The sequence below is a fragment of the Tursiops truncatus genome, chromosome 19 (genome assembly GCF_011762595.2).
Source record: "Tursiops truncatus isolate mTurTru1 chromosome 19, mTurTru1.mat.Y, whole genome shotgun sequence".
Lineage (NCBI taxonomy): Eukaryota > Metazoa > Chordata > Mammalia > Artiodactyla > Delphinidae > Tursiops > Tursiops truncatus.
Genome location: NC_047052.1, coordinates 48301820 through 48326065, shown reverse-complemented (window position 1 = coordinate 48326065; position 24246 = coordinate 48301820). Strand labels below are relative to the sequence as shown.

At 52.3% G+C, this 24246-nt stretch overlaps 1 protein-coding gene across 3 annotated transcripts; it reads right to left on the bottom strand.

Moving 5' to 3' along the window:
- Positions 1 to 703: 703 nt before the first annotated feature.
- PVR (PVR cell adhesion molecule) lies at positions 704 to 15910 on the bottom strand. 3 transcript variants are annotated; one of them, XR_012328011.1, is made up of 9 exons: positions 15602 to 15909; positions 12454 to 12813; positions 10047 to 10352; positions 8492 to 8609; positions 8120 to 8243; positions 4810 to 4958; positions 3788 to 3916; positions 2001 to 2032; positions 704 to 1369 (listed from the first exon to the last, which is right to left on the bottom strand). XR_012328011.1 is itself a non-coding variant. In XM_033844780.2 (8 exons), exons 1-8 carry the CDS (start codon positions 15681 to 15683, stop codon positions 1298 to 1300), a joined length of 1248 nt encoding a protein of 415 aa, XP_033700671.1. In that variant the 5' UTR covers positions 15684 to 15907; the 3' UTR covers positions 704 to 1297. The 3 variants fall into 3 exon arrangements, 2 of the variants coding, with proteins under 2 accessions (XP_033700671.1, XP_073652083.1); XM_033844780.2 differs by lacking the exon at positions 8120 to 8243 and having other exon boundaries at positions 15602 to 15907; XM_073795982.1 differs by lacking the exons at positions 704 to 1369; positions 2001 to 2032; positions 3788 to 3916; positions 4810 to 4958 and adding an exon at positions 6221 to 7016 and having other exon boundaries at positions 15602 to 15910.
- Between the last annotated feature and the right edge of the window lie 8336 nt (positions 15911 to 24246).

Here is a 24246-nt window from a genome sequence, read left to right as displayed (position 1 = left end):
GGTAATACAATTCCCCTGTCTAAAGGGCACAGTTCAATGGTTTTTGGGTATATTACGTTATTAATTTTTAAAAGTTGGGGTAACATAGAGATGACAAAAATGATCTTTGGTGTTACTGTTGCAAAAAGATTACGACTTATTGAAGGCTCAGATGGTGGTTAGCATTTTTTAGCCATAAAGCATTTTAAAACTGAGGTGTGTACATTGTTTTTAGACATGATGCTATTGCACACTTAATAGACTACAGTATAGTGTAAACATAACTTTTTTTTTTTTCTGTTTAGCTGTGCCGCATGGCTTGTGCGATCTCAGTTGCCTGACCAGGGATGGAACCCGGGCCATGGCAGTGAAAGCGCTGAATCCTAACCGCTAGACCATCAGGGAATTCCCATCATAACTTTTATACGCACTGGGAAACCAAAAAATCCGCGTGACTTGCTTTATCGCGATAGTCCGGAACTGACCCCGCGATATCTCCGAGGTATGCCTGTATTTTGTAGTTAAAAGAATTGAAAAAAGAGAGAGAGAGAAGTAAGACATGCTCTCCCCCTGGTGTCTGAGAACCCTGGGGATTCGTGTCCTTGGGGCCCTCTTGATCCAAGGTCTTCCCTCCACGCCTTTGGTTCTGTCTCACATGGTGATGGTCCATGCAAAACTCTGTCCCTCCTCAGTTCCCACAAAAGGTCCCCTCGCACACAGCCACTTGAGGTGTAATAAATAAACTTTAATGAGGTGTTTGGGGGCTGGGGACCGACAAGGGGTTTATGTGGCAGCAAGGCAACCAGTCTCCCTTTGTGTCCCTGACGCTGTGGAGCCCCACCGGCCTTGTCACCCCCTTACCACTCCCATGCTGCTGGGTCGCATCTCTTTCCCGTCCTTCTCTGTTCTGCCTTCTCCCATCTGCCTAGAGAGAAGCCCCAACCCTTCTCAATTTCTCTTGCAGAGTGGCTCATGCCCTGCATTCTGCCCCAAGGTCTCTATCTCCCTAAGGTATTTTCTCCAACAGACAGTTTGAACTCTCTGTCACACTTGCAGTGTAGTGAACCGTAACCGTGTGTAAACAGCATTCCTGAGTTCTGTGACTCCTTACACGGAGTCACTCAACCTGAGGGTTGGTCTTGAGGACCCCTGAACTGTGTTGTGAGGCAGAGGGGACACTCTTGAGGTCTGGCACGGGAAGGGTGGCCGGTGTCTTTGGAGGGAGACGTCATCCATGGAGGTGGGGTGGGTGTCCAGCTGCGAGGCCCACTTCCTCACCAGCTCCAGTGAGGACTCTCTCTGTTCAGTCCCGATGCTGTCACCTCGTGCCCTCTGTCGGTGGATCCTGGGGAGAGCTGGCATTACAGCCAACAGCTGAATAGATGACATTCTGGAAGGGGGGACACAACCTTTAGCCTCAGGCCCTTCCAAAACAATGCTTCCCGCTGAAGCCCAGCATGCAAAGAGCTGCAGGCCTGCTCCTCTCCCCGCCCCTGGAAGCCAGGGCAGCACTTCTCCAGGTGTGGTCATGAGTAGGGAGGGGAGGGACGGGGTGCCTATGAAAATTCAGGTCCCCAGGCACCAGCACAGACCCACCAGACCACCCTCAGCGGGTGGAGCCCAGGAACCTGCAGTATGTGTGTATGTATGTATTCATGCAGGCATGCGTGCCAGCCACACCGTGTGGCCTGTGGGATCTTAGTTCCCCGACCAGGGGTTGAACCCGGGCCCTCGGCAATGAGAGCACGGAGTCCTAACCACTGGACCGCCAGGGAGTTCCTGGAACCTGCGTTTCAGCAAACCTTACGGGGATTCTGCCCAGCAGGAAGGGTTTGGGAACTGATGCTCGAGGCCTTTGAAGAAAAGATCCAGGACCTGACTCCTGAGGCCGTGCTGACTTCTGGTTAAGTGCTGCAGGTGCCCAGAGAGGCCTGGCCCCTCCTTGGGAAAGCCCACAGTGATTAATCTGTGGTTCATGCAGAATTCCCCCATACCCTTCTCAGCTCCATTACCACACCTACCCCATTAGCAGACGAGCTGCGCAGGTTCCAACCTGAGGAGACAGGAGGAGAAGTGGTCAGAAGTGAATGACAATGCTGGAAGGTATGGGAGGAAGGCACGTGTGGGTGACCAGGCCCCCTGAACTCTAAGTCCTGGCTCTGCTACTGATGTGGGGGAATCGCTTCCCCGAATGGTTTCTACGTGTATAAAACACAACTGGGGTATAGGCTTCATCTAGTTATTCATTCAGTTATTAAGTATACATAAATATTTACTGAGCGCAGGCTCTGGAACCAGATGGAAGGGTTCAAATCCCAGCTCTGTCCTTTAGCAGCTGTGTGACCATGGGTAATTGACTTAACCTCTCTGTGCCTCAGTTTCCTCAACCATCAAACAGGGATTTATTCAGCAAATAGAAAATGTCTACTTTGTGCCAGGTGCATTCTAGGTGCTGGGGATATGGATGTGGTGAGCAAAATAGACAAAAATCCCTCTTCTCATGGTGCCTATGGTAATAACAATAGGCGTATTAGTAATAGTGATAATAATGATAGCTTATATATACACCCAGTGTGTGGCTTACAGGGTGCCAAATGCTGCACTAAGTACTGTACCTATATTATAAGGTACAGTCAGTCCCATTTCACAGAGGAGGAAACTGAGTCATAGAGAGTAAGGCATTTGCCCATGGTGACGCAATGAAGCGGTAGAGTGTGGGCTTAGATACAGGTAATCTGGCTCTGGACGTCATGCGTTCAGCAAACACTTACTCAAATGCCTCTTTTGTGCCCGACCCTGTGGTAGGTGGTGCTGAGGACATAGCCATGACCATGACACTTCTAGCTCTGCCCTCCTGGGGCTCCCAGTCCACTGGAGAGACAGACAAGTCCCCACACAGTGATGTCCCTGAGTGGGCAAGGCTGGGGTGGGGGAGCCCAGAGCAGGTGCTTGGCTCATTTCGGGAAAGATCAGGGAGGGCTTCCTGGAGGAGGGGGCCTCCCGCTGGGATGTGAGGAGGCCATTTTGTTTAGTGGTTGAAGGAACAAAGCTTTGTAGCCAACAGAACTGCCTTCTACTCTTGACTTTCCAGCTGTGTGCCAGCTGGCAGGTGACATCACCTCTCTGAGCAAACATTTCCTCATCTGTAAAATGGGCTTATAGCGGGACTCTCTTTGCAGGGTGGTTGTGAGCATTCAAGGGGGTTGTGCGCAGAAAGTGCCTGGCATGGAGAAAGTGCTCAGCAAAATGTAGCTCTTTTGATTACAGAATTAGCTGCAGGGCTTTGGCAGAGGGAGCTGTGCGGATGCTGCTCCAGGCAGCAGAACAGGCTTGCAAAGCCGTTGAGGTGAGAGAACATCAGATCCTTTTAGAGCTCGGGATGGGGCACCAGTTCCTGCCACCCCGCTCCTTTCCGTGAGAGCAGGGAGGGAGCCAGTCGTGAGCAAGACAGAGGGAAGAAAGCTGGGGTGGGGGTTAAATGTTATTCCACCCTCCATCCATCCGGCAGGAGCTCCTGCGTCACCTGGATTAAAAGCCAAATCCTTACTGTGGCCTTTGAGGATTTACAGGCGCTGCTCCCACTGTGTAAAATGAATCACTGATGCAATGAATCAAACTGCCTGGTCTCAGTGTCCTCGTCTGTCAAATGAGAGAACCTCATGGTATTGGGGTGAGGATTCAGTGAGAGGCTGCCACGTGGAAGGCTTAGTGCAGAGCCTGGCACATAGTAGGTGCTCAATTATGTTAGCTGTGGTGATGTTCATTTATGGCAGACAGGCGGGGGATGTTGCAAAAAAAGGGGACTCACGGGAGTTTCTGGATTTCCGGAAATAAATCAGGAGCCCCAGCAGGAGTAGACCAACCAGGATGGTAGCGAAAGTCAGGATGATAATGATCTCAGAGGACAAGCCCGAATGTGATGGCTCCCTGGGAAGTCCTGCAGGAAGAGAAGGAAGGAGAGATTTAAGATGAGAGACTTTGGGCTTTTTACCTGCCCCCAAAATATTACCCTTCGTTTTTTAAGGAAGCTACCACTCTGCTTCCCTCAGTCTATATGGTTTAGGTGGACTTGACCCCACCCTCTGGTTCCTAGGATGGGACTTTGACCTGGGCCTGGCCAATCAGAGCATTCCATTCTCCCTGGCTACTGTGATTGGTTCATGGGGGTGGGGGTGTTCTGTGACTTAAGTTGAGCCAATGAGAGCCAGCCCTGGGATTTTGGCTAGATTATTGAAAGTGGTGTATTCTTTCCCTTGGGATTTCTAAACTGGTGGGCTGTGAGCCTGTAGCTGCTGAGGACCATCTTACCTTCCTGAGGGGAAAGGCTGCCAGGGAATAAAGCCAGCATAGAGAAAAGCAGAGACAAGAGAGGTCAAGAAAAGTTCCTGGGTTACATAGTTGGAGCACCTGGATCTAACCATACCTGAAGGTGTCATTCCAATAACGTCCCATTTTTGCTTGGACTATTTTGAGTTGTGCTTCGATCAACTGCAAACGATAGAGTTCTGTCTAATACACTTGGAAAGGCCTTCCTGAGTCCACTGGGAAAAGGCATCACGCAACTACCCCAGCCTGGGTTTGCAGAGGGGCTGTGTCCAGGTGGCTATACAGTGGTTCCAATGGTACAGATGTTGAGTTAACAGAGGGTAAAGCTGATCCTGTTGAACCTTCCGTGAGGGGGCTTAGGGGAAGGATGGGAGCTAGAGAGCATTCTTGTGGCTGAGGGACTCGTTTAACCAGGGACCACCTCTAAACTCCTCCTTCAGAGGGAATCCTACCGCGATTTCCTCTTTTGATCTTTCTGTTCTCCCCACCCAGGGGGCTTCTTACCTGTGACCAGGACAGTCACTTCTGCCTGGCCAGTCCCTAGGGCGTTGGTGACAAGGCAGATGAAAGTCGTGTTGATGGACTCGTCCACGGTATGGATCAGGAGCTGGGCGCCCTGGGCCACAACAGAGGGTGGCAGGGGTCCCATGATCCTAGGAGAGACAGATGGGTGAGGAAGTGGCCTCAGTTGGAGGCCTAGAATAACAGGTGATGGGGCACTCACTGTATGCCGGGAATACAGAAACCCTCACGCCATCTACAGTACAAGTTGAGAGCAAGCCTGGAGTTCTCCCAGCTCTGCCTCTCACACTCCCATCCAGCCAATTGGCAGATCCTGTCTGCCCCACCTTCAGAATCTAGCCTGAGTCTGACGACTCCTCAGGGCCTGAGCAGAGGCCCGAATGAGGTGAGGGTGAGCCGTGTGGGTACCGATGGGAAGAGCATTCCAGGCATAGGGAACAGCATATGTGAAGACCCTGAGGTGAGAGCATAACTGTAGTGTTTGAGGATCTACAAGGAGACCACTGTGGATATAGAGGCGAGAGCAAAGGACCACGGCCACCACCCTGGTCTGTTCCCCCTACTCCTGGGGGAACCTTCTCACTGGGCTCCCTATTTCCACCCCCACTCCCACCCCGCTCTGTCCCCCACTCAGCATCTGAGAGACCTTGTTAGAACTAAGTCAGCTCGGGGACTTCCCCGGTGGCGCAGTGGTTAAGAATCTGCCTGCCAGTGCAAGGGACACGGGTTCAAAGAAGCCCGAGCACCGCAACTAAGAGCAGCCCCCGCTCGCCGCAACTAGAGAAAGCCCGCGCGCACCAACGGAGACCCAATGCAGCCAAAAATAAATAAAATAAAAAAAATTAGGGTTTCCCTGGTGGCGCAGTGGTTGAGCGTCTGCCTGCCAATGCAGGGGACAGGGTTCGTGCCCCGGTCCGGGAAGATCCCACATGCTGTGGAGCGGCTGGGCCCGTGAGCCACAACTACTGAGCCTGCGCGTCTGGAGCTTGTGCTCCGCAACAAGAGAGGCCGCGGCAGTGAGAGGCCCGCGCACCGCGATGAAGAGTGGCCCCCGCTCGCCGCAACTAGAGAAAGCCCACGCACGGAAAAGAAGACCCAGCACAGCCAAAAATAAATAAATAAATGAAATTAAAAAAAAAAAAAAATTATATATGTAAAAAAAGAACTAAGTCAGCCCAAGTCCCTCCTCTGTCCAGAGCCCTCCAGTAAAGGAAAATTCCTTAGCACGGGCACAGGTCCCACACAAGCTGGCGCCCTGATGCCACTGACCCCTTTGCTCTCGCCTCTATATACATGGTAGCCTATTTGTTGATCCTCGAACACTCCAGTTATGTTCCCACCTCAGGGTCTTCGCATATGCTGTTCCCTATGCCTGGAATGCCCTTCCCATCGGTACCCATACCGCCCACCCTCACCTCCTTCAGGCCTCTGTTCAGACGTCACCTTTGTAACGCCTTCCTTGGCCACCCTCTTTCAACTGCAGTGACCCCCTTCTCACCCTCCTCCTCTGCTTTATCTTTTCCATGGCATTTATCACCACCTGACACACTCTGTTCTTGACAACGTTATCTTGTTTACTTTTTAAAATTAAAAAAATATATTTTAGTTTGGCCACGCCCTGAGGCTTGCGGGATCTTAGTCCCCCGACCAGGGATTGAACCCTGGGCCCCTGCAGTGAAAGCGCAGAATCCAAACCACTAGACCACCAGGGAATTCCCATGTTACCTTGTTGAATTGTTTCTCTCCCCCATCGGAATGGGAGCTCTGAGAGGGGAGGGAATTTGGTCTATTTTATTTACCAAGGTTTGTGGGTCAGCAGCATCTGGCACACAGTGAGCAGTCAAGAAACACTGGTTGAATGGATGGAGGAGACGCAGGCATGGGTTTGGGCTGCAGAGCTGGCACGGAAACCCGGCTGTGTGGCTCGTGAGCCTGAATCATGGCGCTTTGGGGCAGGAAGGTTAAGGGCCAGCCATCAATACCAATTGAAAGCCTTCGCCCGGCAGTTCCTCTGGCCAACCGTTGAGACACGACTGTGGCTGCCCACAGAGATGGACAGACGGGCATGCTCACCACCATGGCGTTTGCATAGTCGAAAACAGGAGAGCACCTCCGTGTCCCCATTTGGGATGGGTTAAATCATTGAAGGGCTCGTCTATGATGGAATCTCAGCACCGTGAAGAAGGGGGCTGTGGGTATTTTGAAATGCATAGAAGATAAGGACTGTTGGCTAGATGGAGACAGAAATGGACTGATGGGCAGGAATGTGATAAAGAAGTACATGAAAATATCAGAGGGAGAGTCCACGTGGTGGGGTTTTGAGTGTTCACTGGAAAATTCTTACAACTTTTCTGTATGTGTGAAAAATTTCCTCATAAAGTGTTGGGGGAAAATAGATCTATGTGTCTTGACATGGAGAGGTGTTCATGAGATAGAGGAAAATTTTTTTTTTTTTTTTTTTTTGCGGTACGCGGGCCTCTCACTGTTGTGGCCTCTCCCGTTGCGGAGCACAGGCTCCAGACGCGCAGGCTCAGCGGCCATGGCTCACGGGCCCAGCCGCTCCGCAGCATGTGGGATCTTCCCGGACCGGGGCACGAACCCGTGTCCCCTGCTTCGGCAGGCGGACTCTCAACCACTGCGCCACCAGGGAAACCCGAGGAAAAATTTTTAAATTGTACATACAGCACAGTTTTTGTTTAGAAATATTGGAAAAAAAGACAGGAAGGATATATAACAAAGGGTAACAGTGGAGGTGTTCTGGAGGTGACTGGGTACATGACTACTGGTGCTATTTTCTCCTTTTTACTCATAACCGTATTGTCTAAAGTTTCTACAATGCTAAGTTATTTTTGAAATAAGAAAAAAAGGCCCAATAAAAATTACATAAAACATGGGACTTCCTTGGTGGTGCATTGGATAAGACTCTGCACTCCCAGTGCAGGGGGTTTCGATCTGTGGTTGGGGAACTGGATCCCACATGCCGCAACTAAGAGTTCGCATGCCGCAACTAAGGAGCCCGTGTACCGCAACTACGACCTGGAGCAAGCAAATAAATAAGTTTAAAAAATTACATAAAACAATTTACCCCTTTGCCTTTATCTTCCCCCACTTGTAACCCCGGCCTTGGTATGAATTTGAGGAAATTTTCTCATTGCTCTGCCCGTCAGTCAAGAGAACGGGGTGGGGGCGGACAGTATTTGCTCTGTGAGCGGTGACTGGGCAGGTAACACGTGACGGCTGGGGAGGTGGCACAGCCCAGAGGTTGGGAGTGAGACGCCGATGGGAGGCTCACCTCTGTGCCCCACGGCTGTGTGCCCGGGCAGATGATGGCAGCTCCTGCGGCCGAGCTAATCTTTAATCCAGGCCTGGCCGTAGTGCAGACTGTGCCTGGAGTGTGGGGATCACGTGGCTTCAAGCTAAGTACAGCAGGCATGCCGTGAAGAGCAGGTGTGTCAGCACACCTGGACTAAAGCACCTCATAAACTCTGCACATGCAAGCCAGACATTTTCCTGGGGGCCTCCAGTTAACTGCTTGTTCTCTTTTTACTTTCCTGCCTACACCTTCCTCCCTCAGACCCAGGAGTCGAGGTCCCCAAACCCCTCATCTCTCAGGACCCAGGGAGCTGGGTTCCCAGCCCCTCCTCCCTCTGACCCAGGAACTCACGTGTTCCAGTCGTAGCCTGTGGGCTCTGGTTTGCTGCGGACGTCACAGTGCAGGGAGGCCTCACTACGGCCGATGTACCAGTTGCCATCATAGCCGGATATGGAGACCTCGGGGGGGTCTGGGGGAAACAGATACACAGGCTCAGAGACAGAGAGCCTTCGGAGGGGCCTAAAGATAGTTGGGATTCATGTCACAACAGGAAGAGGGCCTTGGTGGGTTTTGGGGAACAGCTCAAGGTGGAGAGGCCTCCGAGGGGTCTGGGGAGATGGGTTCTACCCCCCGGCTCCGAGAACAGAAGTCTGGGAGTCCTCAGCAGGGTGCCAGGAGGTGGGGCACAGAGAGGGCTTCTCAGGACCTGCTTCTCTCTACTGGTTTTCCTGGGTAAAGCCAGATCCTGGTATGCCTGGGCTGTCCTGTGAGAAGAGGCCTCCTTGGCGCTCATAATACACAGGAGTATATTCAAGGCTCTGATAAGTCCTGCAGGAAAGAATCCTGGAGGACCCTGTTTCAGCCTGCTGCTTATCCAACTCAAATGTGATCGACAGGGGAGATTTTCAAAGTCCCCCGAGGGAAGGCCAATGAGATAGGGTGTTTGTGTGTGTGTGAGGTGGGGGGGGGGTGCTGAGGGAATCAGTACAGCACCTACTGGGGAGGGAGTATTCGGTATAGACAGTGATGGGAGGACACAGCCCATAGACGAGCCAGTGTAGACAACAGTGGGCTAGAGAGAAGTATAGACTACACTGGAGCCAGTGTAGACCTCTCTCCAGGGGATCCATTGTAGACAATGTTGTGGGTCGGTGTGAGAGAGTGCCTGGGAGAACCCGTGTAGAAAACGCAGGCTTCCAGTGCAGCAGTGGTCACGGGCACCTCTCTAGACAACACAGGGAACAGTGCCAACTCCCCACAGCTGGTGGCCTACATGACTGGTGTAGACAGTGAGGGCAGCGCTGTCTGGGGCCCAGAGGAGCCAGTGTAGATGGTTGGTAAGGCAGGGTAGAAACGGACAAGGGAGTTGGTGTAGATGGTGGGGAATTGGTGTAGCAGTGTGCACAAGGTCAGTGTGGCCAGTTGCCCAGGGAAGCAGGTGTAGGCACTGTGTGTAGACTGGCCTCGGAGGAGCCCACATGGGGCGTCCGTGTAGGCAGTGGCCAGGGTAGACAATCGGGGAGCAGTGTGGACTGTGGCCTAAGAAGCTGGTATAAGCCTTTCCTGGCAGCCCAGTGGTTAAGACTCTGTGCTTCCACTGTAGGGGGCACGGGTTCAATCCCTGGTTGGGGAACTAAGATCCCGCATGCCCCGTGGTGCAGCCAAAGGAAAAGAAAGAAGCAGCTGGTGTAGACAATGAAGGACAGTGCCGTGTACGGCCCAGGGGGGGCCGGTGTAGGCGATGTGCGGACGGGGGGAGGCAGTAATCAGGGAAGCCAGTGAGGATGATGGGGGTGAGGTTGGAAGTGGCCTGGGTGGGGTGGGGGGGTCAGTGTAGACAACGGTGGGGGAGGGTAGAGACAGCCCGCAGACCCTCCTGTCATTGCTCACACTTGGGTCCACTCACAGGGCACGCTGAGGGTCATGGGCAGTACCACCGGCTCCTCGAAGCTCTCATGCTCCACTCTGCAAGTGACATTCTTGCCATCCACATGGCTGGAAGGTATTAAGGTTAAGAGACTGATGACGGTGACAGTGCCGGGCAGGGGCCCTGGCACCTGGCTTGTATTGGCCATCTTGTCGAGGGGCGGGGACCAGGAGATGCGGGCGGGTGGGCGACCCCCCGTGGAGATGCAGTGGGCCACGGGCACAGGCTCCAGGCTGAGCTGGCTGCGCGGGACCTCCCGGGTCTCAGCCTTGTTCTGAGGCTGGGCTGGGGGGAAGAAGCAAAAGGGACGGGTCACTCCTCACCTGCAGTCATTCAACAAACATCTCAGCAGCAGAGGAGGGCGGCTCATTGAGGGGACAGGATGCGGCCAGGTTCAAATCCCAGCTCTGCCCCTGAGCAGTAGGGTGGCCTTGGGCAAGTCCATGCCTCAGTTTCCTTGTCTGTCAACTGGGTGTAATGAGAGGATCGCTGGTGATGAGAATTTGCAGGTAAAGCTCTTAAAATGGTACTTGGCGTGTAGTAAGTGCTCAATATATGTTATTATTGTTGGTAATTGGACACATTGCCTGGCTCTGTGATGGGCAGTGTTGAGGACCCAGCAACGACCGAGACAACCCCACCCCTGCCTTCGTGGGGTGGACTTTCCAAGGTGAAGACAGGCGTCCCGAGGCAGTGAGGACTCAGAGTGGGCAAGGCTGGGATGGGGGAGCCCAGAAGGGGTGCCTGAATCTGGGGGGCGGGGTTACGGAGGGCTTCATGGAGGAGAGGGAGGGATGAGCCGTGCCCTGGAGGTTCAGAGGGAAAGTGACTGGCTCAAGGTTACACAGGTGTCAGCGACAGAGCTGGACCTCCCCACAAGGTCTGTCTGACTCCAAAACTACCTTGACCATTTCTTTTTTTTTTTTTTTTTTTGTGGTACGTGGGCCTCTCAATGCTGTGGCCTCTCCCGTTGCGGAGCACAGGCTCCGGACACGCAGGCTCAGCGGCCATGGCTCACGGGCCCAGCCGCTCCGCGGCACGTGGGATCTTCCCGGACCGGGGCACGAACCCGTGTCCCCTGCATCGGCAGGCGGACTCTCAACCACTGCGCCACCAGGGAAGCCCCTACCTTGACCATTTCTTAATCATCCTGGTGATTCCAAGACCTGGGGTTTCACTTGGTTCCTTTCGCCTCAGTACCTGTGTTCTTGTTACTGAAGATTTCTCTTTGACTCATTGGTTCTGTCTTACCCTCATCCTAAATCATAAGACCTGAAGTCCCAAGTTTTCTGAAATGACGACAGTTGCCTTTGGTGGGGTACTGTGTGCCAGGCACTGTTCCAAGCACTTAATCTTTCCTGAGTCATTCATGCAAGGCCTGGGACAGTTCCTGGCACATAAGCAGAAAAGAGGCGTCAGCTCTTATTCACCCTCATAGCGGATCTCCATTTCACAGATGAGGAAACGAGGCGCAGAGACTTCGTACTCAGCTGTCAAGAGGAGGGCCTGTCATGTTTTCCCTGGTGCTCATAAAAATGAACACATGGGGGGCTTCCCTGGTGGCGCCTGCCGATGCGGGGAACACGGGTTCATGACCCGGTTCCGGAGGACCCCACATGCCGCGGAGCGGCTGGGCCCGTGAGCCATGGCCACAGAGCCTGCACATCCGGAGCCCGTGCTCCACAGCGGGAGAGGCCACGGCAGTGAGAGGCCTGCGTACCGCAAAAAAAAAAAAAAAAAAAATGAACACATGGTTCCATGACAATGCCAAGGATGTCCCCCCACCCCTGCCCCGCCACCCCGCCCCACTGGGTATCAGAATCCCCTCCTCCCAGTCTGTCTATTTCAGCTCTCCCTTCCTCACCAAAGGAAGTAACAATAACTGACCCCCTATCACCAGCTCACAGAGGCCTCTGCTCTAAGCAGTTCACCTGGATAAACTCCCGGGACCCTCAGGACAGCTTTCTGAAGGCACTGTTGTTACTAAGCCTGTTTTACAGATGAGGAAAGGAGGTTCCCAAGCTGGTAGCGGCTTTTCCGCTTTCCAGGGCCCTTCCTGTCCCCACCCCTTTCTTGCACCAGCCACTCCCCCCCTTCCCGCTCCCCAGCACCCCATCCCCTCCATCCCCTCCATCCCCTCGGCCCTCAGTCTCCAAGATCTTACTTCCCAGCATGTCTAGTACTCTCTTTTGGTCCTCCAGCCCCTCCCCTCTCTAATCTCCCCTTCTGCATCCCTGCCCCACCATTGCCCGACCTCCTTCTTTTGTCCCCACGGAATCTCTAATTGGGAGGGACTCTCCCTCCCTCCTGGGCCCTTCCCTCTCTTTGCTTACCTCCCTACCCCGCCCCACACCCCTCCCTTTCGGCCCCCCTCCAACCGGCTCACCGAGCACCCGGAGCCAGGTTCGGGCGCTCCTGTCGCCGTTGGGGAACGTGGCGAACTGGCAGGTGTAATTGCCTTCATCTTCGGCGCGCAACCCCCGCACGGCCAGCGATGCGTCTCGCAGCTCCTCGCCTGGCCTGGCGGCCACGAACTCCAACCGGCCGGGCTCCGGGAAGCTGGGGCCCTGGGTGGGGTGGAAGACCGCCACGCTGCGGGAGGCCTCCGCCAGCTTCTGCCGAGTCCAGGTCACCTGCGTCACCGTCACGTTGTGCCCCAGCGGCTGCAGTTTGCACGGCAGCTCTGTGGTGTCGCCCAGGAAGCCGCGCACCTGGGCTGGGGCCAGCACTCCGATTGTCTCGGTCCCTGCGGGGAAACGGAAACGCGGGGCGAGTCACACCCGGGTGTCCCTGACCTGGATGGGGAGAGGCGCCTGGGAGGTCGCTCACCTGGGTCTTGGAGCCCCTTAGTTGGGAGTGTGTGTGGGGAGGAGGAGGGAGGTGGGGAGGGTCAGTCCGGATCCAGGGATGAGGGTGAGGGCGGCTGGACTGGGTCTGCAACCTGGTCGCTCCCGTTCAGTCGGGCTGTTAGTACCGTATTTCCTCTATCTCAGCATTATCACTTTTTAAAATTGTGGTCAATATTGTGGTTAAAAAATTAAAATTGCCACTTAAACCATTTTAAAGTACAGTTCAGTGGCAGGAAGTACATTCACGATGTTGTGTAACCACCACAAACTTTTTCATCACCCCGAGTCATCAAATTCAAGATGTCATTTACAGCATGAACCGTCCTCAGTGGTTAGAGCGTCCTGGATTTCGAGGTGTGGAAAGGGGAAGAAACTCTAGGTCTTAGAGTACATGAAATAAAGTATTACTGCTCTTACTCTGTGCGGACTCAGGTTGGGAAAATGTTTGTAGGGGATCCTAGCACAAGAAGGGAGGTGATCATAGCCCCAGCATTTTGGATCCCCTCAGATCTCTGCTGTGAGGCTTCCGGCAGTTTCCTTAATCTCTCTGATCCTTTTCCCTAGTTTGTAAAATGGGACTAAGAACAGTTAACATTCATGGGTTGCTTACAAAGATCGGGGCTGTTCTGAGCACTTTACACATCTCCCAGCATTCAGGCCTTAAACAGCTCCTTGAGGTAAGCACTACCGTCAGCCCCACTTTAGAGGGAAAGCAAGGCACAGAGTCTTGTGCTCCAGGTCACACAGAGCACAAGTGGCAGAGGTGGATTTGAACCTGGGCCATCTACAATTAAGACCCCTGATCTCTCATCCACCAGGCTCCAGATGAAAATCTTTCTGCCCAGGGCCCCCTGCACACAGTAGGTCCTCAGTATGTGTTGGCTTTTATCGATATCAAGAAACACAATGCTGTGCGTCCTTATTAATAATAATAAGGATAAGAACAAGGTGAGAAGGAGTCACGTGCTTTGACTCTCAGTCCTGCTACTCACTAGCTGTGGCCTCTGTGCTGCTGGTTTCACTCCTCTGAGCCTCAGTCTCCTCATCTGTAAAATGGGGGTGGTTATAGCTTAAGAGGGTGTTGGGAGGACTAAATGAGGAAATTTATGTAAAGGGATTAGATATGCCAAGCACCCTGTACAGGGGAATATTATAATTATTGTTATGAGGAAGAGGAGGCTGGGAGGTAGTGGACTGGGGTGCTTGGGGCGTGCTGTGTTGAGGGAGGGCACGGTCTGGACACGAGGGGATTGTGGAGCGGTGAGCATGCTAGTCTGGCTTCGAATGCCAGGTCCACCGTGGACATGCTGTGCAGCTCTGGGCAAGTGAGTCTCCTTCTCTGATGAGTCTCCTGGGAACCCCCTTGTTTATGAGCTACCGACGTAGGCTTCATGGGTGAAAAGAAAACACCCAGGCTTTCAGCAAATTGTCTCTCTGAGAATGACATGTCATCCTTCCAGAAAGCCTTCCACTCTGCCTCTGTCTGCATCCTCCATGCCCTGGGTCCAAAATCCTGGCTCTAGCAATGACATCCTGATGTGGCTCACCTCTTTTCTTTGGTTTTTCTCCCTCCATGAGGCAAGACCGCTCTGGGCAAGTGAGTCTCCCTCTCCTTCTCTTGATGGCAAGACCGCTATGAGGATGAAACTGGATGAAATGGCCTTTCTCTGGCTTTGTACTCTGAGTAATAGCCAGGCCCGAGCTCCACTGTGTGCCAGGCACTGGGCTGCTCCCTTAGGTGAGGCCTCCTCCAACCCTCTCCAAGGGCCCATGAGATCCACACTGGGAGCACCAGTAGTTACATCCCCATTGGTCAGAGGGGGCACGAGAGCCTTGCAGGTTCAAGCTACTTGCCTAAGCTAACCAGCAAGTGAGGGGCAGAGCCTGGCTTGAGACCTTTGGGGACATGGCCAGACTCTGGTTTCCCCAAGCCTGCATTCAGTGTTCTTACTGTTCACCTGAATTATCGTTATCATTACTGTTCTTCTCCAGTGCATCTGACCTAGCTCAGCATCCTCCCAAGACACGGTTTTACTAGGTAGGTAGAATTCCACCCCCTGCCCCGTCCCCAACACACATTTTATGGAAACAGAGAGCTTAGGTCACTTTCCTGAGCTCACACATGTATTAAACGCCGAAAGCTATTTTGAGCCCACCGCCGTCTGACATCAGTGCTGTCTCCCCAGTAACTTGGAAGGCTGCCCATAGTAGGAACTCTATAATAAACGTGTGTGAGATGAATGCATGCATGAAGGAACGGCCGTGTCCTTAGAGTCAGACATGTGGGGTCCAACGGCAACGGGGTTATGTGCCGCTGCTCCCTCCCCCCGCATCAAGCATCCTCTGTCATTGTCAGCGGGTTATTGGGGGCTGGGGAGAAGGGTCCGCTTGTAGCGAGCTGGGTCAAGAGGTGTGGTGCCCGGGCTTGCGTGAGTCGCCTTCCATCTTATTTTTTCCCCCGGAGGCTGGCCCGCCCTGCCCTTCAGAAATCTCCCAAGGTCCGGTGGCTTTCCGGGAAGCCGTCAGGAGAGTCCGCCCCGGCCCGGCGTTTCTCCATCCCTGGGGCGGAGGGGAGCATAAAGCGAAGGGCGGTGCGCTCTGCCTTGGGGAGCCCAGGGGGCCGGGCCCAGGCGGGTGGGGAGGGAGAGGGGAGCAGGGGCCGCTCGACCGCGTGGGGTCACTCACCGGCTCCCGAGGGCGCCCGGGACAGCGACAGCAGGGACAGCAGCAGCAGCGGCGGCCAAGCTAAGGAAGCGGCTCGGGCCATGCTGGGCGCGCCGCCGCCTCCTCCGCTCGCCCTGCCAGTCGCGCGGCCGCCGCAGGTCCTGGCCAGGAATCCTGGCGTCACTCAGCCGCCGAAGCCTAGGGGAGGGAAGGGGGAAGTTCTACCCCTTCCCTCCTCAGACTTGCGGCGGGGAAGAAGTAGAGAAGAAGTAGAACTGGGCTCCCGGGTCCCCGCCCGCTCCCGGGGCTCCCGCCGAGGCTCCGGTACTGCCCCTCCCTCCGCGCCTGCGCTGACACTTGTCACTAGGGCAACATCACTAGGAGGTGGGTTCTGATTCGAGGAAGCTTCGATATAAGGATCCCCATGTGACAGGCGAGGAAACTGAGGCACGCAGAGAGGTTCAGCGACTTTCTGAAGTTCAAGATTGGCGAGGGACAGAGCAGAGATTCGAGTCTATAATCAGGACAGATCCTGAGTTCCTAAGCTCAAAAGCTTAAATCCCCTGGGTTCTTGTTGGGCAAGTTGCTTCTCCTCCTGAGGCCTCAGTTTTCTCATCTGAAAAATGGACAGGATAACAGCACTCACCTCACGGGAGGGTTTGTAAGACTTAAGCAACTGCTTAGCCCAGTTCCTGGTATATCGTTTGTACTCAATAAACAGCTATCACAATGACAACAACTGTTGCTTTACAGTTATCGTCAAATAATAGTGCTGGTGAGAATGACGGCTCATTCATTTTTCATTCCATAGACATTGAACCAGGCAGCATTCCAGGCACAGGGGATGCAACAGAAAATAAAACAGACAAAAATCCCTGCCTTCACGAAGCCCACCTTCTGTCGGAGGGAAACAGACCATTAACAGATCGATACACAGACCAGCATCATGTCTAGAGGTGATGATGATTAGGGAGCAACATATAGAAGAGAGAGAGATGAGAGACACCAAGACAGAGACAGAGGAATGAGAGAGGAATGGAGATAAACACACTCAGAGATGGCCCCTGGGAGAAGGGGAGAGAGAAAGAGAAAAGACACAAAGATAGAGACACAAGACAGATAGTGAGACGGGAGAGAATCGAGAGGCGACAGAGAGACCCAGAGAGCCCTATGCTGATACAGAGCTTGGGAGACTTGCTGGTCCCCAGCCCTGTTCATCCCAGTCATGATCCCCACTTGGCCCACTAGCAGCTCTGACCCTTGTTCTGTGACATCCCCATATCTTTCTAGAAAATTCCCCCTTTGGACTTTGGCCAGTTTGGAGGGTTCTGTTCCCTGCTGCCCTCTCTGACTTGGCCCCAGAGCCCACTCCTGGCACACAGCTGTGGGTGGGTGGCTCTGATGCATGGTGTCTCTCACTCTGCATGTAGGTAGGTGAATTTCTGAATGGAAATGTGGGAGCTGGTCTCTGGGAAATCTCTGTATTTTCTGGCACTCTTGTTCTGGGCCTCTGAGTTATTTCCAAATTGGGAAGTTGTGGCCGCTGCTATGCTTCTCCCCTGGACCGTGATGTCACCTCTGGGGTTCCCCCTCCTCCCAGGGCTGGATGGTCAGAGGCTTCCCTCTTTCCCCCCTGCCAATGTTTGGACTTCAGATTTGGGGCCCACCTCACCCCATATTCTGCCTCTTCCCCACTGGACATCTGACTTCTCGGTGACAGGAGTGGGGCCTCTGTCTGAAATCAAATCATTAGAGCCTTGGTCCTGAACAATCCCACGCAATGCAGATGATACAGCCTCCGTTACTGAAGCTCAAAATTGGGGGCGGGGCTGAGGGTCAGGGATGCGGTGAAGGTTAGGGATGAACTCAAAGAGGGGGACAAGAAAAGGGAGGTTCTCAGGGATAAGATGTGGTGAGTGTCAGTAGGAGGGGGAGGGCCTTTGGTGACTGGTATTCCTGGGGAAAAACCCTTTGAGTCAATAAATACTTGGGAAGGCCAAAAGGCCCAGGCTGTCAAAATTGCTGAATTAAATAAAAAGTCTTGCTGCAGGTCTGAGTGAGGCTGGGTGAGGACGTGACGGAGGGAGATGGGTGCCAGCTGGAATGGGTGGGTTGAGTTAAGGAGGTGTCTGGTTCCCCTGACAGCCCCTCTGCTGGCTCCTTTCCACCTCTGAGCCCTGAGGGGTGGTCTGGGGTCTCACTGAAACCACCCTCCTCTGGTTCCCACAGCTCCCTGGGCTCCGCCACCATGGCCCTTTGCTCTTCGTACTCATTCAATGAATACATATTTATTGAGCACCTACTATGTGCTCGGCCCTGTCCTAAGTGCTGAAGATACAGTAGTGAGCAAGAGACAAAGTTCCTGTCTTCCTGGAGGTACCATGCTAGATGGGAGTTGGGAAGAGAAAGATAATAAAAAAGTAGACAGGTACTCTGTATACCAGGGGATGATAAAAGCTATGAAGGAAAATAAGACACGGTAAGGAGACAAGGAAGAATTTCTCCAATATTCCTCCTTTGTGGCTGCCCAACACTTTTGACTCTACTCCCTCCAGCTTCCCCTGCATGTCCCTCCTTCCCAAGGCAGAAACAAACAAACAAACCAAAAAACCCTCACAGCTTTAGTGTTTCTTTCAGCAGGTACAAGCCTGTGAACTAGGTGTCACCAATTGACTTGCATTTGGAGGGGACAACACAAGCCAGTTCTGAGCAGATGTTTTAAAGTTATGGCCTGGCTCATCCATTGTTCTTCTTCTTTGGTTCCCATAACTACCTGTCCCAGATGGGGCTGCTCCTTCAGCCATGGTCCCAGGACAAAGAATATGTGTGAAGAAGAGACACAGCTGACCTGCTGTCAATGTGTAACATGAGTGAGAAATTGATGAGCAAATCATCAAGATTTAGGGGTTGTTTGTTATTGCAGCAAAATCCAGTGAAAGCTGACTGATAGAAAAGTCATCTCTGAGATGGGGTGTTGAAACCTAAATGAAGTCAGCTCCATGATTTCCTGGGGATAAAGTATGTCAGACACAGGAAGAAGCAAGTGCAAAGGCCCTGAGGCACAAACCTGCTTGCTGACTTGACAAAGGGGCTGGTGTGGCTGGAGTAGGAAGAGTAATGGGAAGTATGAGGAACAGTTCAGAGAGGTAGGAAGAGGTCAGATGTTATGAGACTTAGTGGGCCATGGTAAGATGTTGATATTTTATGGAGGTGGGAAGACCTTGGAGGGTTTTGAGCTGATTTGATCACACTTGTGTTTTATCTTCCCGGACTGGGCTGGAACCCGTGTCCCCTGCACTGGCAGGCAGATTCTTAACCACTGCGCCACCAGGGAAGTCCCCAGACTTGTGTTTTAACAGGATCCCTCTGGCTGCCCTGTGGGGAACAGGCTGTAGTGGGTGGCAGGTTGAAGCCAGTGGGGAAGTGACTGCAATGGTCCAGGTGGGAGGTGATGGAGGATCATTGCTGGGTGGTGGAAGGGGAGGTGAGACGAAGCGGTTGGATTTGAATGTAATTTGAAGGTAGAGACCCAGGGAAGGAAAGAAATCATAAAGATCAGAGCAGAAATAAATGAAATAGAAACAAAGAAAACAATAGCAAAGATCAATAAAACTAAAAGCTGGTTCTTTGAGAAGATAAACAAAATTGATAAACCATTAGCCAGACTCATCAAGAAAAAGAGGGAGAGGACTCAAATCATTAAAATTAGAAATGAAAGAGAAGAAGTTACAACAGACACTGCAGAAACACAAAGCATCCTAAGAGACTACTACAAGCAACTCTATGCCAATAAAATGGACAACCTGGAAGAAATGGACAAATTCTTAGAAAGGTATAACCTTCCAAGACCGAACCAGGAAGAAGCAGAAAATATGAACAGACCAATCACAAATAATGAAATTGAAACTGTGATTAATTTCCGCACCCAAAAGAATCACCTGGAAGCTTGTATAATCAAGCAAATATGAATATATTTCTTTAGTCTTCCCTCCCACATAGAAAAAAAATAAATAGTAGCATTGTTCTGCCTCCTCCAGCTTTTTACCTGCTTTCATGTCTTTCTACACAAGGACATAGCAAGCTGCCTCATTCATTTATTCATTCATTGGTTTATTTGTTCATTCATTCACAGCTGTACAGCGTTCCATTGCATGAACACGCCATAAACTTTGAACCTGTCCTCAGTGGATGGGCCTTTCAGGTGTTTCCAACTCTTTGCATTTGCAAACATCCTGCCCGGAGTAACTGTGTCCACGCCATTTCCCATGCGTGTGACTGTATCAGTTCCATAGGTTCCTAGAAGCTGATTTGCTGGGTCAGAGGGCATGTGCACTTGTGGTTTTGGAGGATGTTGACAAATTGTCATCCCCTACTCTTGCCAGCCAGTGTTTCCTACCCATGGATGCACACGGTAGTGAACTGAAGCTTTTAAAATTTCAGATGTGGGGACTTCCCTGGTGGCGCAGTGGTTAAGAATCTGCCTGCCAATGCAGGGGACGTGGGTTCGATCCCTGGGCTGGGAGGATCCCACGTGCCGCGGAGCAGCTAAGCCCGGGCGACACAGCTACTGAGCCTGCGCTCTAGGGCCTGCGTGCCGCAACTACGGAAGCCCATGCTCTGCAAGAGAAGCCACCGCGGTGAGAAGCCCGTGCACCACAACGAAGAGTAGACCGCGCTCGCCGCAACTAGAGAAAGCCCGCGCTCAGCAACGAAGACCCAATACAGCCAAAAATAAAAAATAAAATTTCAGATGTGAAGTTTTGCCCCAAAGGATTTGATGTAGGAACCTGGAGGCTGGCTGGGAGGGTGGGAAGGGAAAGAGAGGGAGGGAGGGAGGGAGGGAGGGTGGGCAGGAGGCAGAATGGGGCGGGGAGAAAGGCAGCGGTGGGGGGGGGAGGGGGGGACAGAGATGGAGGCTGGGGACAGTGGGGTAGGGGTTGGGGCTCCTGAGTGTGACTCCCTTGGTTCCAATTCCATCTTCACCGACTAATAGCTGGTGATGCTAAGCAACCTATATTGATTCTCTTGCCTCCTTTTTCTCATCTGGAAAATAGGGGATCATAAAAACCTGTGGTGATGGTTAAATAGGTTACTTAGAAATAAGTTCTGTGGCTACAAAGGTTATTTATTTTGCTCTCGACAAATGGTAGCTGTTATTACTGGCGTCCCGGGGCTTGGGAGACCACCCTGTATTACCTCGCCGTGCACCCTGGTTAGGAACGACTGCCATGGGCAGCAGAGAGTCATCGAGTTTTATGCAGGGCGAGGACCTCGTGACAGAAGAATCTCATGTTCCTCACGTGGAAAACAGCGATGACAAGCCCTGTTGTCCTGCCCTCTTTGCGGTGTGGGACAGGGGATGGGGTGGTGGGGTTGGAGAGGGCAGAACTTCCATCTTCTATACTCTGAGGCTAGGCAGGAAAAAGCCGGCAAAGAAACCCCCAAATAAAACCACCTTCCTGTCCTCCCCCAAGAGCTACCAGAGCAGGCACGTCCCCCCTCTCACCTCCCACCAGCCCCCCGAGCCTCACATCCATTTGGGATGTACTGGTGCCTCTCAGTGGTTGTTCCCCTCCATTCTCCCCTTCCAGTTCAGCAGTTCTCTCACTGCCCATGGAAGGAAATGAGAGCTGCCTGCCCCCTCCCAGCCTACTTCTACCCACTGATGACTCATCAGAGCCACACCCTGTGAGGCAGAGTCCAGGTTCTAGAGCCTGGTTTACTAGTTCCTGCATGACCTGGCCCCTGATGGAAGTCTCTTCCTCTCCCCCTTTAAACGTCAGCCAGCCGGAAACCCTTGTAATCCTTCTAAACAAACAATGTTTGCTCACCTTCAGGCCAGAACACTTTCCCTCTGTTCTTCACTAGCTAATGGCTCCCACTTCAGGTCACAGGTGAGCCATCCCCTCTTCCAGGAAGCCTTCCCACACTCCCCAGCCTGGGCAATCCCTCCTCAAGTCTCCCCGAGCCCACTGAGCTCTGCTGTCCCAGGCCTGCCCACTCTGAGTTGTCACTTTAGGGATACATCTGTCACCCACTGGGCTGTACGTTCCACGGAGGCAGAACCCAGGGCTGTGCAACTCACAGCTAGGCAGTGACAGTTCGACTTGCTCATCTGTAAAATGGAGCTAATAATAGCATCTACTTTCCAGAGTTTGGGGAAATAAATGGAAATGATGCATTAAAGCCCTTTAGTACAATGTCTGATAAATATCACCTTCGTATATGGCTGTTCTTGTTGTTAATTATCTTAATGTTTTCTCCAGTACAGCTGACCCCTCCCACAGAATGACCTCTTGGACCCCCAGTCTGGACCAGAAGCCTTCTCAGGGCTCCCATGTCCCAGCCCTGACTACTCCGGGTTGTCACTATCTGGGGATGATTCTGTCTCCCCTCACTGCACTGTGAACCCTGGGAGGGCAGGGGTGTGGCTGTGATGGTCCCCTCTGGGTCCCCAGTACTGCCCAGCACAGGACTCCACACAGACCAGTTGCTGGAGGAAGGCGTGTTGAACGAATGAATGAATGACTTTAGTGATTGTTTGATCTCTGATTGTTATATGTCCTTTATTCCTCTTTCCTGCTCTAGTATATACCATTATGTTTTCTGTAAATACTGGAATTTAGAGAAAACTTACTCATTAGCTTGTGTGTGTGTGTGTGTGTGTGTGTGTGTGTGTGTGTTTATAAGAGAGCGATATGAAGATAGAGATAGAGAGATAGAGTGAGCCTGAGAGAGCTTGAGGAAGAGCCTTTGAGTATGTTTGAAAGAGGAAACTGCTTTTGACTATGCTGTGGGTGGGTGGGAAGGGGTGTGGAGGGCTGAGGACGTGGGCGAGGAATGGGCTGGATTTTGGAGATGAAATCTGTAAACCGTGAAGGCAGAGACCAAGTCTGTCTTGTTCTTGGCAGTGCTGCCGGCATCTAGCATGAGCCTGCCACGTAGAAGTTGCTCAATACATATTTTTTGAATGAATGAACGAGGCATTCATTCAATGTTAAAATAGCCTAGGAATCTTGCTGTACCTCTGAAGCACAGTATACTTTGAGCAGGCCTAAAATTCTTTAGATCCCTAGCAGGGAGTAGAGAGATCGTGACACCTGGCTGATGAGCCGGGGAAGCAAATATGGGGGTGCTGACACCACCCTCTTGTCCAAGTTCTCAGCACACATCAACAATTGATGCAGGTACTCCTTCCTGGGGAGCATACCAGCAATCAGTAATCTATACAGGGGCTGCCCTGGTGGCGCAGTGGTTGAGAGTCCGCCTGCCGATGCAGGGGACGCGGGTTCGTGCCCCGGTCCGGGAAGATCCCACATGCCGCGGAGCGGCTGGACCCGTGAGCCATGGCCGCTGAGCCTGCGCATCCGGAGCCTGTGCTCCGCAATGGGAGAGGCCACAACAGTGAGGCCCGCGTACCGCAAAAAAAAAAAAAAAAAAAAAAAAAAAAATCTATACAGGCACTTTTTCCTGGGGAGAATGGGTAGTTTCCCAGAATTCTTAATACCGATCATTGAGGACCCACTGCCAGTCTATCAAAAATGGTAGTTGAGAGGAAATGTTTTTGTTACCACTGGCAAAATGGATGTGAAAAGTAAGAGTTGGGGAGAGAAATTACGGCCAGAGGTTACAGCTAGAAATCCCTTGTGCATCTGGCTTTGTTTATTCACCTTGCCTTAGATCCTGGAGGCCTTGGCTCGCCCCATGAGGACAGAAGAGAGCTAGGTTAGTGCTTTACTCGACGCCGCAGAACTTTTGGGGCTCAAAAAGTATTTAACTTTCTTTCTTCTATTCATTCATTTATTCATTTAGCAAGTGTTTAGTGAGTGCCCATCATGGACTGGCGTTATTGTAGGTTCAGAGGATAAGACGTTGAGCAAAGGGAGATACAGTTCCTGCCCTTTGGGACTCAATCTTGATTGGGGAGACATACTGTCAAAATATCACCCAAATACTTATAAATTGGCAATTTTTTTTTTTTTTTTTGGCCGCACCACATGGCATGCGGGATCTTAGTTCCCTGACCAGGGATCAAACCTGCACCCCCTGCAGTGGAAGGGCAGAGTCTTAATCACTGGGCCACCAGGGAAGTCCCTACATTGGCAACTTTTGATGACTATTGAGGAGAAGTTTCCTGGGTGTGTGCAGCTAGGGTGGGGGGTGAAATCCAGGCAGGTGGTGACTGAGTTGGGATTTTTAAATGACTAGGAATTAACTGGGTAACGAGAGGAGAGTAAAGTATTCCAGGCAGAGGAAACAGCATGTGCAAATGACCTGGGGCAGGAGAGAACTGCATTAAGTACCAAAGAGTGAGGGAGACTGGCTAGCTGTTCCCTAAACTCATTTCCTCTTATTTCTAGGAACTCAGAAGCTCAGAAGCTCTCGTATTACTGTGGTCACATGACGCAGAGCAGGGCCAAGACACAGGCTAGAAGGAGCGTGGGTCCTTGAATGACTGCATGGGGAGGAGTCTCCCCAGTGACCTGCACTGGCCTACGACATGAGTGAGTAATACACTTTTACTGGGTCAAACCACTGACATTTTGGAGCTATTTTTTACAGCAGTTAGCCAACCCTGACTAAAGTCAGTGCAGCTGGAGAGGGGGAGCATGGAGCAAGGCGAGACTGGAGATGTGAGCAGGTAATAAACCAGGCAGGGCCTCGTG

Coding starts and splice junctions, on each gene's coding strand:
- PVR (XM_033844780.2), bottom strand. CDS start 15,683: ATGGCCCGAGCCGCTTCCTTAGCTTGGCCGCCGCTGCTGCTGCTGTCC. Junction 12,814..15,601: donor CCGGGCGCCCTCGGGAGCCG/GTGAGTGACCCC, acceptor GTTTCCCCGCAG/GGACCGAGACAATCGGAGTG. Junction 3,917..4,809: donor AGTGACTGTCCTGGTCACAG/GTAAGAAGCCCC, acceptor CTCTTCCTGCAG/GACTTCCCAGGGAGCCATCA.